The sequence below is a fragment of the Monodelphis domestica genome, chromosome 3 (assembly GCF_027887165.1).
Source record: "Monodelphis domestica isolate mMonDom1 chromosome 3, mMonDom1.pri, whole genome shotgun sequence".
NCBI lineage: Eukaryota > Metazoa > Chordata > Mammalia > Didelphimorphia > Didelphidae > Monodelphis > Monodelphis domestica.
The window spans coordinates 374,132,073-374,153,016 of record NC_077229.1 but is presented as its reverse complement, the minus strand read 5'-3'; the positions used below and the strand labels follow the sequence as shown (position 1 = coordinate 374,153,016).

At 36.8% G+C, this 20,944-nt stretch overlaps 1 protein-coding gene across 1 annotated transcript in view; it reads right to left on the bottom strand.

Moving 5' to 3' along the window:
• The window catches only part of MARCHF11 (membrane associated ring-CH-type finger 11), a 144,224-nt gene that overhangs the window by 36,654 nt on the left and 86,626 nt on the right, over positions 1–20,944 (bottom strand). Inside the window, exon 3 of the mRNA XM_001373268.3 lies at positions 3,662–3,854. Coding sequence (XP_001373305.2) covers positions 3,662–3,854 — 193 coding nt within the window. The remainder of the gene's footprint in view (positions 1–3,661; positions 3,855–20,944) is intronic.

Below are 20,944 nucleotides of genomic sequence, written 5' to 3'. Positions count from 1 at the left end.
GGTAGCTGGCTTTTTTGAAAATTTAGATTACCTGTTTAATACTTTGCTCTGAAGACCTATAGCTCATTTATTAGCTAAATAGATGATGCTATGGCTCAAACAGTATCTTTCAGATATATACAGAATCAGAGCCCCAAATGAAGCCTTTAAGAGGCCAGTTAATGCCCTTTACTTGCCCTTTAGGTGGAATTTCATTCAGTTTCTTGTGCCCACATAAACGAATGGTACTCCATTTCCCCCAAAACCTCCAAAGAATCAGAAGCTTTAACTTCATTCTGAAACTTATGTGATAACCCTCACTGTCAGAAAGTTTTTGCTTATATATGACCTAAATCCCTCATGTTGAAGTCTAAGCTCATTTGTACTTGTCTGCTACTCAGTAAAAATGGAAAATAACTTGTCAGCCAACTGCTATATTCACTTTGGGGATATTACTTGAATATTAAAAAGTAAATGGTTTCATGGTTCAGGGGAATTTCCTTATGTTTCACAACTTTCAAAAGATTATTTCACGTAATATAATAATTGACTATCATCACAGGCTAGTTTAACACAATTTTTTCTAGATACACATATTTTGTGCAAAAATACATGAGACTTAGAGGTTATTTAATTTCTTGCCATTTCTTCTCTGAATAGCTCTGGTTAACTTCTCCCTAGGCAAGTATTACTTTCCTGCCTCTTTAATAAGGGTGTCTCTGAGCCTCTCCTTGGAAACCTCATCCACTTTTCCCTATTCCTTTAAGAGTTGGAATCTGGGCAGATGAAAATGAGCATATGAAGAAATACTAACATTAATAGAATTCCTCCCACGTTCAACATTTGTTTACTGATCAAAAGCATGTTTGCTTCTGCATTAATACCAAATTATATGACTGTTGCAGTTTATCTTGGTTCCCATGTACGTCATTCAGTTCTCAGGGCATCTTCTATGTACTAAGCCAAGCATCAGACAAGCAGACTTCTTTAGTACTTAAAACTTATTGATTGACTTCTTCTGAGTCCGTGCCAGAATCATGAGATAAAAAGGATCTGTAGCCAAAGCTTCAGCATCTTTGTGGAGTCCTGTCGGTATCCACTGGCCTAATGATATTGCATTCCCTTCCCCTCTAAGAAGCAACACGGAATCAGCAATACCAGCATATCCTCCAAACAGGAAGCCATTCACTGCAACCTCTTACTCAAAAAATGACCCTGATGGTTTTCAGGGCTTGATGTTCTCAATCTGCTGCTTTGTTAAAACCTCACAGTGATGAGAGGAAGGATCAGAAACATGAGGAGGTTTGAAGAATAAGCTTCCACTCAAAGGCTAGCTTGGGAAGGGTATTTTTCCCTTTAAGAAATTTAATTCACTTTAATAATGTGAGCATTTTGATAGCACTGATATTTCAATAGATTTGAAATGTTAGACATAGTGGATGCCATTTATTATAAAGAGGTAACATGGCCTAGTGGCTAGAGTACTGGATGTAAAAGTCAGGAAGACCTGAGTTCAAATCCTGTTTCTGAAATGTCTTAGCAAATGTACTAGACTGTGAGCAAGGGGCTTGACTTTTCTGAGTATAGTTCTATGTAAAATGAAGGGATTAGGATAGATTATCACTAGCGTACCTTCTATTGCTAATCTATGGTCCTAAGAACTTTACTATTTAGCTAGCTATCCCAAAATGGCTTTCTTCTCTTTATCAGAGACACTAGCTATGACCCCCTAGCAAGTCACTTAACCTCCATTTGCCTCAGATTCCTCATCTGTAAAATGAGAATAACAACAGCACCTGGGAAGACCAAAAGAGATAATAATTATAAAGCACTGAGCAAAGTCTGGCACATAGTAAGCACCACACAAATATTAGCTGCTATTATAATTATTAATCTAGTAATATTGGCTTGTAAGTTCAGCAAGTTCAGTAGTCTTGATTTATTTATTTTTAATATCCCTTGGCACTTATCATGGTGTATAATAACTGTTGAATAAATGAATGATCCTCAAAATATACTTTCAAGAGGCACACACTTTTCTGAGCTAGTTTATGGATCTACAAGGCTGCCAAAGTAAATAAGTAATATTTTTATTGTAAATTCTTTCATATTTTTCAGTAGTTTCAAAATATTGATTTAGTGATGATAGGTGAATCTGATCCAACAGAAGACACTGGAAAAAATTAACATAAAAGTACTGAAGTAATGAAAATCTTCACTCTCAAATATCTTTGAAAAATCACAATAATGCTTACAATACTGATTATTTAGCAAACTGTTCTTTCAGAAAATCACTAAACCCTTAAATATGCACCTTGTAATTTTTATTATTTATAATACTTTATGACATTATAAAATTCAAATGATTAAAATACTAGGTTGAGGAATTAACATGTTTCACTAGAACAATCAATAATTTTCATCAGTTATTACCTCACAAGAAATAACCACTTGAAAATTGTGAAATATAAGAAAACATCTTCTGATCCATGAAATTAATTGGTTTTCAAAATTCTTATAATAGAAGTAAATGAGATTCTTATTTGTGCAAATGGGGAAAGAAAAAGAGAATTAATTTAAGTTACATTTTCTTAACAACAGTAATAGGCAATAACACTTTAAAATACTAGCGTTGAAGAAAAGGACTAACCCATCCTGTACCAAAATGACTCTTTAATTTGTCTGTTCAATCTTCTCCCCTGAAAACAAAGTGCAATAATTCACAAAGGGTAACTGAATCATTCAGGTAATGCCTCTCCAGATTATAACCTATTCATCACATTTATGTCCCTTTCCTTTGATCATGACCATGAAACAACAGGGAAAGGAAAGGAAAGAGAAGCAACACTTTTCTGTTTAGTAACTTATGAATAACTCACTAGTTTTGGTGGGAGAGAAAGCAGAAATCAGATAAAATTGAAACTTGAGTGGAAGCAGTAATGTAAGTGATCTGAAAGGCTAATGCAACTCACTTACCAAAGTTCCTGGCTTACCAAGCTATAATGGCTCTAAAAATATTAATTGTATGTACTTTTCATTATCAGCTCAGTTAACTTTGTGGTCACACTGAGAAGTCACAGTAATGCATAACTGAAATCTACAAGTAGGTAGCCATTTAAGTCTCATTTTATAGCCAAAAGTTTCACCTTGTTCTCCTCCAAGCCATTTAATTTGCTAAATGGTACCTTGTGGCTTGAAAAGCTAATAAATCTTTCCTCAAGTGTCCAGTAGTTTCTCAAAGTGGTTTATGCCCTAGGAGAATCTAGTTCACCTCATGGCAAACAACCCTGGTTGTCTCCCTAGACAGTACCATACACCCATGCATATCAGTCAGAGCCCATAAAACAAATGAAAGATGCTGTTTTCCACTGAAATTTCAAAATGGAAATCCTTGTCCTAATCTCATCCATCTATCAGTTTCCCTACTCTAAAATAAAATAAAATACTTCTAAAATAAGAAAACGTGTTTCTGAATATTATGATTTATTTTGAGGAACTATTTTCTTTATTTGGAAAAAATGAATGCTATAAAATGTCCCCAAAAAGATCTGTTTTCCCTCCTTCTGCACTCAAATAAATGAATGATCCAAAGAATCAGGACACGCTGTTGTTGATAGAATTTGCAAAAACAGAATAACAAATATATATTGACAGTTTTCAAAATGTGATGTCATAAGCTTACCTATGCACACTAGATCCATAAAACCATACATTCCATAGCAGATTTGAAAGAGGATGTCCTTCCTTTGCCATACTGCATAGGGGCTGAAGGCTGACCACAGAAGCCAAGTCACACTTGCTATTAAGAACAGTGATCCTAGGATTACAGCAATCATCTGAACTTTCTCAACCAGTGTTATAGAAATGCTTTGCCACTAAAAGAAAAACAGAGTCATGTAAGAAAAAAAATTGCTGTTTCTCACCAAAAACCAAACAACAACAAAAAAAAAAACATTTTCAGTTCTGTATTATCTTGAAAGCCTAGACCCTTACCAATAGATTTGGCTTCCAAATGTAATGTGCCATCTCGTCAAGATTAGAATGGAAATATATAAAATGATTAAGATGAATGAATTTCTTCGACTTCATTATTTTCAGTAATTTACCAGTCTGCAGGAGTTAATTTCATTATGCCCCAGATAGTAGTACAGTATAGAAATAGCTCAGATATTTAGCATCTGGGAATCACATCTATTATCTTTCACACATGCATGAAATTAACTACTATGAAGATACATGAGGAGTCCATGATCTGCGCTTTATCTTGCTTTTCTCAAAGTCTCCAGCTAGAAGACAAAAATGCCCCTTTGCTTTCTGTTTGAAAAAGAAAAAATCAAAGGAATAAACTCCACAGGATTAACAGTGGAACAATACTTTAGCACAGCATTTCCCAGATGAATTTGGCCACAATACTTTGGAGAGTGTAATAGAAACAAAATACAAAAAAAGCACTGGGCCGGAGTCAGAGGTAGAGTTTGGAACAGCCCTGTCACAAAGAGAGTCTGGACAAGCCAAAGGAAATTACACTTAATTCATCCTAGAAAAAAAAAGTCACAATTTTGCGATAGCACATAATTTTATGTTGAAGTATTTAGGGAGAAGTACATCATGAACTTTACAATTTTCATAGGGGACCTTATTTATCTCATAGCAACTGTTTGGGAAATGTGGTTTTAGTAGAACACAAAATGGCATCAAAAATGTTAGAACTTTAAAAAAGTGTAGGGTTATTTTGATTTTCTGCAATCCAATATAATCAAAGATACTTATTGACACATTATCTATGGAGAGCAACTAAGCAAATTTTGTATTTAAAATGTATGTCTTTAAACAGCTATTGAAATGTGAAAATTATAGTAAACATTTTTAATGCCTTCCTTTTTTCCTGTTTTTCCCCTTTTTCCTTTTTTTCTTTTTTTAAGACTAGGTCTCCCTATCTTGTCCAGGTTGGAAGAACAGAGGCCATTCATGGACTCAATCCCGGTGCTGATTAGCTCAGAAGCTATGGTTTATTCCATTTCTGATCTGGGCCACTTCTTCCATTCTTCTGAAGCCTGGTGGCCCCTTTAATCCTAGGAGCTCCTCATATTGGTGCCAGACTTAATACAGACATTAGAAGAGCTTTAGACCTACTGCAACTCAGAGCCTCTGAAAGCAAGCATCACTAGTCCCAGCAGTAGCAGGAATTATTTATACACGTGCTTCACCACACCCAGATAAAAATAATATTTCAATGAAAAATTTGCATGTGTGTTCTGGGCAATGGCATTTGCCAGAAATGAGAACATAAAGGAACAAGAATCTGTGAAGAACATTGTCAACTTGAGCTTTTTAATTAGTCATGTTCTCACTTTTATTAAAGTGAATCAGAAATAGAATTGTGATTGCTGTTCTGATTTGATAGTAAACAACCAAAGTCGCGAACCCAAAATCTTATAATATACTATGTGAGGCAATTAAAGTTTCTACATAATAAATGCCTTTCAGGAGATTTAATAAATATCTCAAATTAAGTATTTTTAAGAAGTACGTTTTCAAATAATTGGTATAATTTAGAACCATCTGAATTTCCATTAAATGAGCTACTCACCGGTACACCAGTCTAACAATGTGTATGTCACAGGATTGACTTCCCTAGTTTATGTTCTCATCCCAAATTATTCACATATACATACATTTGTCTATGCTTACATTCAAGGCACCATGACTCACAATGGGCAGAGCCAGTCTTGGAGTTATGAAGAGCTGAGGTCAAGGATTGCCTCTAACACATACTACTGGAAAATGACTTAAGTTTCACTCTAGTTGTCTATCTGCGTCAGGGAAGGAATTTTCCTTATCAAGTGTTCTCTACACTCATGAAATCACAGGTCTAGTTTAAAAAATTGAAATTATGTGCAAAGGTATGGGTGAATATAGATAGATAGATAGATAGATAGATAGATAGATAGATAGATAGATAGATAGATATTCACACAAATAAAGGAAGACAGGAGAGAGAAAAGGAAAGAAGAGACATAGCCCCTGTCCTCAGAAGAAGGTGTATTTAAATTAATGAGTTTTTTTATTAAATGCTAAGAGATCTTTGAAATATTTAATATTATAACCAACTTTATTATGTTGAATTATTGCTTTAAAATATTAAAGTTGAGTCAAGGAATAAAAATAATTGTATTAATTTTTAAGTAAGCCAAAGAGTAGTATTATAATCAACTTTCAATAAGAAGTTTCGTTTCTTAGGATGAAAGACATTGGACTTTTTGAAACTCTGTGTGCATAATAGGCTAAAGAACTAAACTATTTATTTTTAGTTTGCCAGATAACCTCTTGATCTTCTTTGATAACCTAGGAAATACTAAGAATTTTGTCTGAAATATGACCTGATCAGGAGTATGAATTGCTAACATTATAATAGAAGGGCTAAAGTCCACTTCATTTCTGTCACACTTCTGCAAACCCATAAACTTTCTTGAAAAGATAAGAAAATTTATTTTAAAGGCTCAATGTATGTTAATTCTTTTTTATTGGCACTTATAATTATAAGAAACTTCCATTCATAACACTGCTTTGGATAAATGGAATTAAATTAGTTTTTATATTCAAATGTATTGCTATTCCGTTTTAATAAAACAGACCAATGCACCAGAAACAGAACTGGATTTAGACTGTGAAGACTTTAGCATTTAATACTTTGGGCAACTCACCAAATCTCTGATCCCTTTTTCCCTCTGCTCTAAAATGAGAGAATTGAACTAATCTTTCTGTAAAATTCTCATCCAGTTCTCAAATTCGAAGTGGAAGAAGCACTGCATCTAAAGTCATGAAGACAGAGTTCAGGACCCATCTCTGCTATTTAAAAGTCGTGTAACCTAGGGCCAGCCAATAAGCATTCTGAGCCACAGCTTTGTCAACAATAAAATGAGTTTAATAGAATCTAGACTCATCCTCTACTTCATAGAATTGTGAGTAACAAATAATAAAAGTCTTGTAAAGTGTTCTGTAATTCATAAAGTGTTTTATAAAGGCCATATTATTATAGCAAATTATTAGCTTTCATCGCAGCAAGAGGTAATTTGGGCTTTTTAAAAAATTTGTTGTTGATTTTCATTTTAAATCTATTAAGGATAAATTGCACTAAATTCACAGCTAAGTTGCTATTTTCTATTTTTCATGACTTGAGCACTGATAAACATACATTATATGTTATAGGACAACAGGATGATGAGGGTCCCTCATCACACCACAGGGTCAGGAAAAATTGGATATGACTGGACAACAACTGCCATGTTTATCTGAGTTTATCTGAGTGAAAAAAGAAATAAAATATTGGCAATTATTTGTGAAGTTATTGCCAATATTTTATTTCTTTTTTCACTCAGATATTTACTAATACTTTATATTTCAACAAACCTACCTCTTTTCATCAGAAGCCACTGGAATTCATGTTTTTGAGCAAAGAGAAAACTGGAATACCTCTGGGGAAGGCTGTCCCTCCTTTCAATGTACAGGCACATAACATGTACTATGTAAATTTTAATTATTATTGTTATTATTCGAGGTAACTAACCACTAATTCTCAGTTTATCTCACTCAGTGACACCAAAAATATGACTGAAGCTCATAAATTGATGTTTCCCATGCATATATATCCAGGTCAACCTAATTTAGAAATGTGTGATAGATACAAAGCCATTTTAATTAATTGATCCTTGTGATGTGCATGTCTAATGCTCTTGTCCTGGAATGAAACCACCTTCAAAGAACTTCATTAAATATTATTCCTTAAGAGATTAGATCCACTAACTCTTTTTCCCTCTTCCTCGTGCATAGTGGAAGGATGGTAAGTGGGGAAGGGAGAACAGTGCATGCATGGGCAGGGACTTTTAGCATAAATCTGTTCAGGATTTGAAGTACAGAAGGAATTATCATCATCATCATCATCACTGACACAGCACATTGTGATTTATAAATTGCCTTCATTATAATGATTTGGTAATACGGCAATGTGTTGTTGTTTAGTTATTTCAGTAGTTCAAAATGGAACTCGGATCTTTCTAACTCCAGAGCCAGCAATCCTTCTGCTAGACACCCCGATGTAGCAATTATAAACATTATTAACATCGTTTTATAGATGAGAAGCTGAAACTTAGCACCTTATTTGCATTATATCAATAAGGGTAGGAGGGGCTGCTCAGACACAATTCTTAAGCATTACCCACTTTTAAAAATATGTGGTAAATATTATTGGTGGGAGGAAAGGTTAAGCCTGTATTTCTTAATCATTTTTCTTCTCCTGACTTCTCTGTCATCACACTATCTTAGTTCATGGTTATTATCCTACTTTGCTCATAATTTTTATTTTTCCAGTCCCAGAACAATGGGTGTTTTCCAAACTTTGGTCATTGGTTCCTGACTCTAATTCCAGAGTTACTGTTGTATTTTCGAATCTAATGGTACATTTTCATTTGGACTTTTCATCATCACTACACATTAAAAGTGTCCAAAATAAAATCCCCCAAATCATCTTCCCTTCCAATTTCCCCAATTCTGTTATATCCCCTTATTAGCAAAGAAGCTGATGGGAAGTGTAGTTTCTCCTAACAGGATCATGGCTATCAGGAAGCAGTTGGAGGATATCTACACCTACTCTAAAATGGGGGGTGGGGGCCTGGCCCTTCCATCAAATATGCAGCAACTGGCTCATCCTCATGCCAAATGAGTGGCTGATGGGACTGAGCGGGGGATTGAATAAGGGCTGCTACCCTATCGTTACCAATCTCCCAGACTAAGAAGCTCTGTCACCTTTCCTTCTTCTCCCACACAAAGACACCAAGTTCTGGTAGCTCTTCTTTCAAAATGTTTCTTGAATGTGTTCCCTTCTTTTCCATATAACTCCCTTGTCTATGTCCTTATCATTCTGTCCTCTATTTGTCCCAGGCTTCTAAATGGTATTCATGGTTCCATCTCTCTCCCCTGACCTCCGACCTTTCTGTTAAGACTCAAACTTTCAATTCACTCCTAAAATTGAATGATAGGATTATCAGGCAAATGTTATAGCTGAGATGTTGCCCTCGGCTATTTCTGGAAGGGCCTCTATCATTTCTTTACTTGACACTAGAAATCACATAAGACAAATGCCTACACAATGGGAAAGTACCAACTGTAACCGTCCAACACAAATTCCTAGAGTGAACAGAAAGAGAAACCCAGTTCCAGCTCCCAGGTTACCTTCTCAGGGATCAGTGACCTAGGGAGACTACAGAGTCATGGCCTCACAAAATCCAGAAAGTCATCTTCAAAGGGTCTTGGCAATGCCACCACCCTCCCAAACTCCAGACTCAGTTGGGTTTAAGTCACTTTTCTAGGGAACTGTTAAAATTTATAAACACTAGCAATATGGTCCTTTCTTTCTTCCTTAAGCCCCTGCACTACCCACTACCCATAGCGACCTTAAATTAATAAATATCAGTCTTTTAAAAGTGATTTCAATATCACACCCTCGTGTCCATAAAAGGGAGCTATAAACTCAACTTCAATCAAACTGAGCTATCCTTATTTTTTTTTAAACCCTTACCTTCCATCTTAAGATCAATAACGTGTTTTGGTTCCAAGCAGACAAGCAGTACAGGGGGGAGGGGAGGAAAAAGTGAAGGAGAGAGACTGCATCCCCCAGCATGCCTCAGGGGACCCGCCTACTTCCTGGTGTTCAATTGGTCTTTAATGGACCAATCCCATGCTGGAATACGGACCCTGCCCCCTACTTCCTGATTGGTCTTGAATTGGACCAATCCTGTGCGAAGGAGGGTCCACATCCCTTAATTCTGGGCACAGGATTGATCTATATAAGGACCAATCCTGCACCTTTCTCCCCCCTCCCCCCCTCTCCTAAATGAAAGTGACAAAGTGAAAATGTTAGTTAATTTAAGCCTGGGAAACTCCAGTTGCTTTGACTTTTCAATAAAGCTATAGAAAGATCCAGGTGAGAGAGGAGTTTTCTCTTTAGCTTTTCCTCAGAACTAAGTGACCAGCCCAGGGTTCCGCATTTAGGAAGTGTCTGAGGACAGATTTGAATCCAAGATCTCCCATCTGTAAGCTTGGCTTCAATCCAATAAATGAGCCACCTAGCTGCCCCCAGACCTTTTCCAAATGCTGCCTTGCCTCAACATACTGCTACAAATTACTCCTCCTAATATAAAGTCTTGATCACATCAGCTTCCCATTCAAAAAACTGTAATGGGTATCTCTTGTCAGATCAAGTTTAAACCCCACTGCTTGGCATTCATGCTCTCTATGAGCAGGCTTCCACCTTATGTAGCCATCGTTAATCAATAATAGAAACTAATATGTAAGTAATAATAATTGGTCGCATTTCTGCAATGCTCCATTGTTTACAAAGGCCTTTTCTCAGAATTCAGCAGAGCCCTATCAGATCTGCCTTTTCCCTCAACACAAACTGAGCTACATTTAACTGTCTAGTTTTCCCCCTCACATTATCATGCTCATTCCTGCCTCCAAGCTTTTGTCATTAACACCACCTTGAATGACCCCTTTCTTCCTCTCCTCCCATCCAAATCCTCCTCATCCTTCAACAGCACTCATTTCTCTAGGATTTTTTCTGACTATTCACACTTTTCCTAGGTCTCTGAACACTAGTTGTACTACTTTGTACACATAATTTATCATGTAATTTTATAAACACAGAAAGAGCAGCTGAGTGGTTCAGTGGATAGAGAATTGGACTTGGAATCAGGAAGTTCAAAGCTGGTCTCAGACACTTATTAGCTGTGTGATCCTGGACAAATCCCTTAACCATCAGTTATGCCTCAGTTTCCTCATCCATAAAATGATCTAGAAAAGGAAATGACAAAAGACTCCAGTATCTTGCCAAGAAAACCCCCCAAAAAAGATGACAAAGAGTAAGACATAACTGAAAAATGACTGAACAAAAAAACTGTTCCCAAGTTATTTCTTGTGCATAAATCTTTTTCTAGTCTTAAGTGTAAGGAGCACACGATGTACTTCTTTGATATATTCTAAGTTAGCATCAGAGTCTCCAAATCTAATGATTATTAATGAAATTGATGAAATCTGCAGTATTTAATGCTGTTAGCCACACATCATTTTTGGAACATTTTCTCTCGGCCACTTTGACAAGATACAAAACTATATTGTTTCTTTTCCAAATTTTCTACTTTGTCCTCCACCTTCTCTCAACATTCTCCCTAGAAGAATTAATTTATTCTTATGGTTTCAATTATCACTCTGTGCATGACTCCCACATCACTATTTGGATGACTTCCAAATCTCTATGTTCTTGCTGCAACAACTGTCAGATGAATATTCCCACCTTAATGTCTATCCCTCTGTTATCTCAAACTTGCTATGTCTAAAACAAAACTCATGTTCTTTCCAGAACCAGCTTTCCCAGCTGACTTCTCTGTTTCTTATCCATTCAACCAATCAGTCAGTCAAATAATTATTGCATGTCTATTATCTGCAAGACACATGCCTCGCACTGAATACGGGGGGACTATCTTTCTCCCAGTGACCCAGGCTTCAAACTTGAAATTTATCTTTGATTCATCCTTCTTCACCCCTTCCTATTCCAGCTACATGGAATTGATCCTTTTGTAGTTACATCTCCTCCTGGGGACTATGTCATCTATCTCTTCTTTTCCATCGTCACTTGCCCATATCCTCACACTTTGCCCTCAGCAGGCTCCCCGACAGCACTTTCTCTCTCCTCTAACTATCTTACACATTCACTCATTTACTAATTAATCTTCTTCAAGTCAATTCTTTCACCATGTCATTGCTCCTGGATTTCTCATTTCCTAGATACTTGAATTCAGACTCTGAAGTTTGACATTCACATAGCTCCATCATATAGACCCAACTTAACTATCCAAACTATTTGTTGGTACTTCTAAACATGAACTCTCTAGCATACTCAAATCTTGCCTCGGATCCCTTTGCTTATCCAATTCCTTATTTAGAATATCTTCCCCTCCTTTTCTTTGCCTTTGCTAAGCCTTCAAATATCCGTGTTTCCCAGTTCAATGCTTCTTTGATTCCCATGAACTATATGCCCACATTCCAATTCAACCACATGTTCAGTCAGTATGGTACAATGAAAAGGGCCCTGGCCATGAGTTCAGAGAAAGTGGGTCTGAATTCTGCCTCTGCCACTTACTATATCTTTGTGACCTTAGGAAAGGTACTTTTGGAAAGTGCCAGATATTAATCTGGGGGCCTCAGTTTCCTCAGGTGTGAAATGAGGGGGTGGCATGGATTATATGATCTCTGAGGTCTCTTCCACCTCTAAAACACATGATCTATACCCTTGATCTTGTCACTATCTAGCAGTCTTCCACCATCACAATCCATTACTATAATTCCTTTTGCTGACCATAACGTTAGCCCAACTACTTCAGTTCTCCTAAACATTCCACAATGTATTCTCTATCAACCCTTGCTCCTTTCCTACATCATTATATTGGAAATCTGGCCTCATTTTTCATCCTTCAAAATCTGAGCCATTAATTTACCAGCTCAGCTTTCTACTATCTTACCCTTGAATTCCCTGCTCCACTGTCCTAAGGGTACTCCTCCCTCTTCAAATACCAAGCCTGAATTACTCCCACTGACTACTCTGATCTTTATGTAGTTGAATGCTGATTAATGAAGTTACACAACTTTGGGGACTGAGTCCATTATAATTCACTGTGCCTCAGGTCTGATATTCCTTTATCACACTCTACAATATGGCAATTCAAAACCTTATGTTTGGACTCTTCTATTTTCTGATAGTAGAAGACCTCACTTGCATATTGCATTAAAAAATGGGTGGCCATGTGGCCAAAGGTCTCTCTCATCCTCAATTCAACCTCAGCATGATGGACTCCTTATTGTCCCTTTCTTTGCTTCAGTAAGGCCTTACTCATCTCCTAAAGTTTATCTTTGATTCATCCTTCTTCTCTATGTACTCTTGATTCTGTCTCTTCTTCAATCATTCCATTTCACTTCCTAATTTCCCACCTCTCCTCACCCACTGGCACCTTTTCCTGCTGCTGGCAGACATGTTTAAAACTCCTCTGCACTAAATAAAATTAAAACAAACTCTTGCATTTGACCCTACTATCAATCACTTCAACCTATCATCCTATATCTCTCTGACCTTTCACATACAAGAAAATCATCCCTATATTTCCATCCTTTCCATAAGTATTGTCTCCCACTTTCACACTTCCAAACCCCTTCTTGATCCCTTGAAACTTGGTGTCCATCCCCAACACTGCCTTAAAACTATTTTCTCCAAAGATACCAAAGCATTCTTTATTATTAAATCCAATCTCTTTTTCCTTGTTCTCACACTTTTTGATTTCTCTGAAGCACTCAATACTATTAATCACCTCAGTCCTTTCAGATACTCTCTCATCCTCACATTTTCATAACAATGCTCTGTCCTGATTCCTTTCCTAATTAGTTGACTACTGCTCAGCCTTTTTTTCTTTTTGCTGGATCATCATCTGTGCCCCAACAACTGTCTTAGGTCCTCTCCTCTTCTTGTTCTACATTTGCCCTTGGCAATCCCATTATCTCATATGGATTCAACCATCATCTCCATCAGGATGACTTTGAAATCTATATATCCATGTTTATCTCTCTTCTATCCCATATATTCCACTGTCCACCGGATGTCTCTAGCTGGAAATCCCAATGTCATCTTAAATTCAACATGTTCAAAACAGAGCTCATTATCTCTTTACCCTAACCCAATTTTCCTCTTAAGCTCTAAATTTCTGGTTAGCTGGGTCTCTCTTAAATCTCTCCCATTTTCTTTCCTACTAGCAGAACAACCCCAGGCCAGGCCCTTGTTAACTCTGTTACTTGAACTATGTGTCTTGTTGTCTAATTCATCCTTCACACAGTTGTCTATATTCCTAAAGTTCAGGCTTGATTATGCTCCCTTTCTCAAGAAGCTTCAATGATTCCCCATTGCCTCTATAATAAAAAAAAAATAAAAAAAACTCCATGATTTGGTACTTAAAAACCTTTCAAAATATGGCTCAAACCCATATTTTTCCAGGCTGAGAAAATGAACTCTACCTCAGGAGCTCCCCCCAATAAGAAGTGACTTAAGCCAAATTTGAACCCAAGTCTTGCCAACTCCCAAGCCTGGTGCTCTATCCACTGTGATACATAGATGCCCCTCCAGAAAGTGTTCTTTAACCATTCACTCAAACCTATGACTACTTATCTTTCTGAATTTAATGCCTGAATATTGATTTGGCCCTTAGCATATTTTACTTTGAATTACTTGTCATCTTTTTTCTCTTGCCTCTTGAACAGAGTTTTAAATTCTAACTAAACAATCATGAACAGTGGAAAAGTGCTAGATCTAGTTCTATCTGACTTAAATTCAAATACTGGTATTGTCACTTACTACTTATGTGACCTCACACAAATCTCTTCACTTCTCTGAACCTCGATTTCCTGATGTGAATTGATGGAGTTGGACTAGCAAATCTAAATGTGTAATCCTATGATTCAAACCACTTTCAGCTATCTCTACTGCATACCACCCACCATCTGGCAACTATCCCTGCCACCCATGCCCTAAAGCACCCCAACCAATGAGGCTGTGGCCGTGAGAAAGGTAGGCTCTGATCCGTGAACTTGTACCTTATCTTAACCCAAACTAGGCTATTTTCTGGTCATCTCCCTACTATTGTTCTTCCTTTTCTCTCTTCTTTCCCATACAGCTCCCCATTATGTTTTGCCTTCCATAAAAAGAATGTAAACTTCTTGGGGTAAGAGAATGTCTTAATTGCTGGTACTTATATATTGTAAGGATGATATTAGAAAAATAAGTATTGTTTTATTAGTTTGGGGATAAGAAGCAAAGTGGCTGGCTTGTGAAAGGAACTGGAGTTTGAAGCAGAACTGAGAGAGCATGTTGATTTCAGATGTTGACAGTTATAACCATTTTACTGTGTCAATTACTCTCTCTGGCAGTTGGCAGAGACACACTCTGAGATTCTCAGGGCTGGAGGAGGTAATATCTTTGACTCTCTCTCTCTTTCTCTCTGTTTGAGGGAAAGATCTGAAGGAGCTCAGTGTTTTCCTTTCTCAACTTAGGAAACACTATTAATTATCTATTGTGGTTTTTATAGATTGGTTTATATCTGAGAAGATCAAAGAAAAACCTGGTCTTTGATTTGGACCCTGAGTCTGGTAAGACTCAGAGTCCTAACTTGATTCCTCTTGAGACTCAACCAGCTAGTCTTCACTATTTTATAATTTTAAGGCGAAGTTAAGAATTATAAGGATAAAAGTGGTAGTTTTTATTTAGATAGTATAAATTTGGGTTAGTCAGATCAGGGAGGATTAGTGTAGCCTGTGAAACACAGGAGAAGCGGTTCCTTGTGGAACCAGGGAGTTTATTTGGGTGGATTTAGAATCCCTTAGAATTAGAAATCCTTCTTTATCCTTATATATTTCAATGAATATTTTATTTTTATAATAAGAGTCTCTTTAGCATCCTTGTGCCTGGTCCTGAAGGGAAGTTCACATTTTAGCTTCACTTCATCACTGAGGATTGTATTAAGGAAGAGAAAAGACTGCATTTTAATTGACAGAGATATGTGACACAGAATCACATGGGACCCCGGGTCAAGATTCGAAGCAAGGAGATTGGGGGAGGTTTGTCCCATCTGATTACATCTATCAAAAGTATCTGAACAGTCTGAACAGTTTTTCGATCTAAATATTTTATTTTTACAACTTGCCAATTTATTTTTTACAATACCTAGCACTTGGCATATTGCCTGACTCATAATAAATGCTTAATAAATACTGTATGTGCCCCTTATCTATCCCTTCTTGGTTGGGAAAGGGTGAGAGTAGCTCTCTCCAAATAACTGAAGGGCTGACATACAAAAGGTTTATTCTACATGGTGCCAGAAATCAGAACAGATGAAATAGGCAGAAGGTACAAGGAGACAAAATTAGGTTTCAAATAAGAAAAAAAAACTTCCTAATAATAAGAGCTATCCCAAAAAATGGAATGGATTTCTTTCAAAGAGAAAATGTATTCTCCTTCACTAAAAGCACTGAAGCAAAGACTGGATGTCACTTGTTGCATATGTTGTATTCACAAGTTGTGTGACCCTGAGCAAGTCACTTAATCTTGGTCTGTTCCTCAGTCTCCTCATCTGTAAAATGAGATATCTCTCAAGGTTGCTGCAAGGATGAAATGAGATTACATTTTTAGTGTTTTGCAAACTTTAAAGCTCCATAAGAATCGAAGGGTAGGTAGTGGTAATGATGATGATGGTGATGATGAAGGTGATAATTGGGGGTTTTTTTCATGTGTAATTTGAACTAGATGAACTCTGAGATTATTTTCAACTTCATTATGCCATTAAAAAAGATTTGCTGTTCACACACTATTCAGTGTGTAAAGAAAGGCCAATCTGCACTAAAATGGACTTAAGCAAATGTGTGTCAGCAGGAATAAGGTAACATTAAGCTTGTGGGCTTTGTGGTTTATGACCCCCTATTTCTCTGGAGGGTGAAGCTAGGTGGTGCAATGGATAGAGTGCTGGCCTGGAGGCAAGAAAACTCATCTTCATGTGTTCAAATCTACCCTCAGACATTTGCTAGCTGTGTGACCCTGGGCGAATCACTAAACCCTATTTACCTCAATGTCACCACCTGTAAAATGAGCCAGAGAAGGCATGGCAAACAACTCTACTATCTTCACCAAGAAAACCCCAAATGGGGTCATGAAGAGTCAAACATAACTGCAATGACTGAACAACAACACTTCTCTGGCGAAGAGGGGTAGGTAGAAAATTGGAACGGCATTGTCATGTTCTGTTGTAAAAATAAACTCCTTAGTGATGCACTGTTTACCAGTAAGATTGGCCCTTAAACAAAGAAGGCGGGTGAAAAACAATAAAAAAAAATAACATTACTCTCTTTTTCCATGCAGGAAGTGAGACCCAGAACACTGAAACCAAAGCCTCAAGATCAGACAAGAAACAGATTCTCCCTCTGCACATAGCAGTTAGCACTCTAGGGAAAGTGGATTGCCTCTTTCCGACCTCAAGAACACCATCGATAAAGCACTGTTGTTCAGTTATCTGAAAGAGTTAATGCACCTTCCCCACGCAGTACCTAAATTCCTCTCTAAAAATAACATATGCTCTGGACGCCGTGAGCCGAGCACTGCCAAAAAGTAGATTCATTCTGTCCTTCAGGCCAGTGAGCATTAAATCATGCAATCTATAATATTGTTTCAACTTTGTTTTTACAGAAGGGAGGCCAGATATGAATCATAAGCTAATAGATTTGTAGTGCCATGATTTATACTGCTCAGTAGTGACAGGTGGGATTACTCACTGGTGTCACCAGAGAGAACACCTGCTCCTAAGAAGTGGCCTCCTTCGAAAAACGTGTTGAGCTACAATCTATTCTCTAGGCTGTTTAGACCGTCTTCAACTTGTGTCATTGAAGGAGGACTCTGAAATGCTGCCTGAAAACATTGCAACATGTAATCAATTTGACATGTGGCTACAACATTCCGTTAATTATATGCCTATTCTCTGTTGTGCCGTATTTATATACAGCAGACTGAGGGTGATTTCACGGCTTGGTATTAGGCTGTTCTGCTGGAAGAAGCACTAATCAAAGCTTTGCTAAAAGACAGGGGGATAAACCTGCTTTGATTAAGAAAGTCACAATCCGGAATCTCCACTGCCTGTAAGGCAGGGCTTTGGGGATGGTTTTGCATTTCTCTTCTAGGCAATTAATGCAATAATGGCCACTTGAGAATCTGCACTGAGGATATGAATGATGATGGCTAATATAGATGTATCCACAAAGTGGTATAACTAAGATGATTTTTTCCAGTACTGTCTCCTTCCCTAAACTCCTTATTACACAACTCCCTCGACATCGTCAGGCGTGGTTCAAGCCTTCCAGAGAAACCCTCCAAGGGGACAGACATATAAGGAAAGAAAAAGAGATGGCGTCCCCCAAAGTAACAAACCCATACAGGATTTATTTTTCCTTTTCCCTCCATTTTCCTTCCTATAATGACAGAGAAAGGAACAACAGTATCAGCTGCAGGCTCGTCAGTGTTCTGATGTGTGGGTATATTATCCTTTGCAGAGCTGAATCACTGGGGATTCTGAAACTTATTTGAAGCTCCATGAGCCTTCCCTCCTTGGACTGAGGATGCCTCAGACATAAGGAAAAAAAATCTTATAATGGCCCTTCTGTCAAGAAGGCTCCAACTTTCTGAATAGTAAAGCTACTTTAATTTTGGACTAATTCGTAGAAAGAATAGTCAGAGCTGGTGAAAAGTCTGTTATAGATTTTTTCAGTAAAAAAGTTTTGTTCTTTTCAAGCATGTATAAGAACTCAAACTAAGTCAACAAAGCATTGCCAATAGAGGTTTTTAGAGGACACCTCAACAATGCGTTTAGATAAGAATGATTTATAATGACAATTTTAGGTATTTTCACATAAAATGGGTGCTTTTAAAGGACTTAAAAATCGATTCTCTCCCCTTCTCATCTCCTTTATGTTAATAATTAAGTCTTTTATAGAAAGACAAAAAGTAAACTCTGTCATACAAGCAAACTATCAAAATTAATGGGATATGAAGTTAACTAACAAATATTTACTATGTACAGGGTACCCTGGGGAACACAAAGAAATATGATAAAACATTTTTCTTCAAGGAAACTATTCATCTATTGGCACTAAAATTATGACTAAAAGATTACAATCTATATAAAGCAGCATTTGATGAATTTTAAGTTTTAAATGCAGGGAAAAAGCAGCATAAAGTCTGAATTAGACTTGAAGGAGGACAAATAATTCAAATAAACCCTTAAAAATGGAGAAGACTCAGAAGAGGATAGTGGAAGGCACTCCAGACCACAAGGATGGTATATGCAAGGTTATTAAGTAGGATTTATGAAAGGTACATTCAGGGCGCAGCAAATAGAGCAACTTGGCTGAAGCAAGAAGGTCTTAGATGACAGTAATGTGGTTTTATTGCATCAGTAAGATTAAATATGTATTAGAGTGTTTCAAAATATATGCCTAAAATGTTCTTTAGACATTTTCTTCAAAAGAAACATGAAGTTTGAAAGAAATTTTAAAGGCATCTCCAATACTGGTTTCCATTACAGTGAAACTAACCCATTCCTGACATTTATTTATCAACCAACTGATTAGTCACTGAGGTGATTACAACACCCACAAATGAAAGTGAAAGCCCTCATCATCATTGTCCTTGGCAATATCCATCACGGATAAAAAGTGCAGAGAAAAGAATTCTCTGTGTTCAAGTTGGTAAATGTGGGACTTTCCAATCTCAACATCTCAGTAAAGATTTCCCTCTGAAGGCCAAAGTAGACTTTCAGTTCAATTCAATTCAACTCAAGTCACCCAACATTCTTAAATGATTACAATTGGACCTTGTTTTATGGGATCAATATGTCCCAAGACCATTTGAGTAAGCAGAAAATTATAATAGGGAATAATAATAGCGAATCTCATTATTTAATAAGTATTCCTAAATTTCCCCTACTATCATCCCGCTCTGTTTTTCAGTCTCTTCCTATCTGGGGGGTTTTCTCATGCCTGCTGCTGAAGATGTTTCAGGAGCCACTTAGGTGCATTCTGAGTACATTTATATAAACCTGCTCTGCTATACTGTCATAATTTGATTAAAGCTTTATATAAGTATGTCTTTGCACGAGGCAGAGAGCCAAGTGCATTAATGGATGGAAGAAGCAAGTACGATGAGGACAGATGAGCTTTGAGATTTGATGGAATGACACAGAAACAGCCCCCTGGATTAATGTAGGAACAATGAAAGCACCCATGAGGTGGATGAGAGGCATCTAACTACTTTGAGAGTCTGGGAGAGTCACAGAGAATTCAGTGGTTTATCCAGAGAGCCTCCAAATGCTAGGTGGTATGTAACACAATGGAATTTAAATTCATTATCAGACCCTTTCCTTTTCATAAAGTTACTACCATGTTTTAACAAAAACATTTACAGTTGGGGATGACTCAGTGGCTCAGTGGATTGAAAGACAAGTCTAGAAATGGGAGGTCCTGGGTTCAAAACTGGCCTCAGACATTTCCCAGCTGTGAGACCCTGGGCAAGCCATTAATCCCCATTGCCTAGCCCTTACCACTCTTCTGCCTTAGAATTAATACACAATATTGATGCTAAGATAGAAGGGAAGAGTTTTTTAGAAGTGGCTATTTATGATCTCAATTAGGGCAAATTGATGATGTAATTTTTAGTATTATATAGAACTATCAAGTATGAATTAAAATTACATCTCTATCTCTAACTATATAATCATTATATATAGAAGTTATATATTATATAATCATGTTATATTACATATTCAAATGCTACTACAAATACTTGACATTATTACAAATATGGACTCCCTGTATATTCTATGTTAAACTTGAATAGCAGGTACTATATTAGAATCATATTAACAGAATTTCAACAAAAATTGAATTTGAGTATTTATGTCATCAAATTTGCTTTATGGGAAGTGCTTTCATTAAAGCCAAACTATCTAGAAAATTCTGGCTCATCTAGTCAAAGTATTTTCGCATCTATGAGTAGCAATCTCATCGTTTTGATGATTTAAGGGTCTAAATTCCACGTAACTAGAGATCAGCACAATTTTCACAGTACCTTTTATAAAATAAATATCAAAGCACTCTTCTCTTGGTAATTTAATAATTAATATCAAATGTGGATGAGATGTTAAAAATATCTGATTTCCATTGGTTGACAATTCTTAGAATAATGATTATTTCATTCTTCAATAATATTATTCATTCTTCAAAAAGTGAATAAAAAATTAAAAGGACTGCTATTATGGACCTGATAATGATCAATAAATTA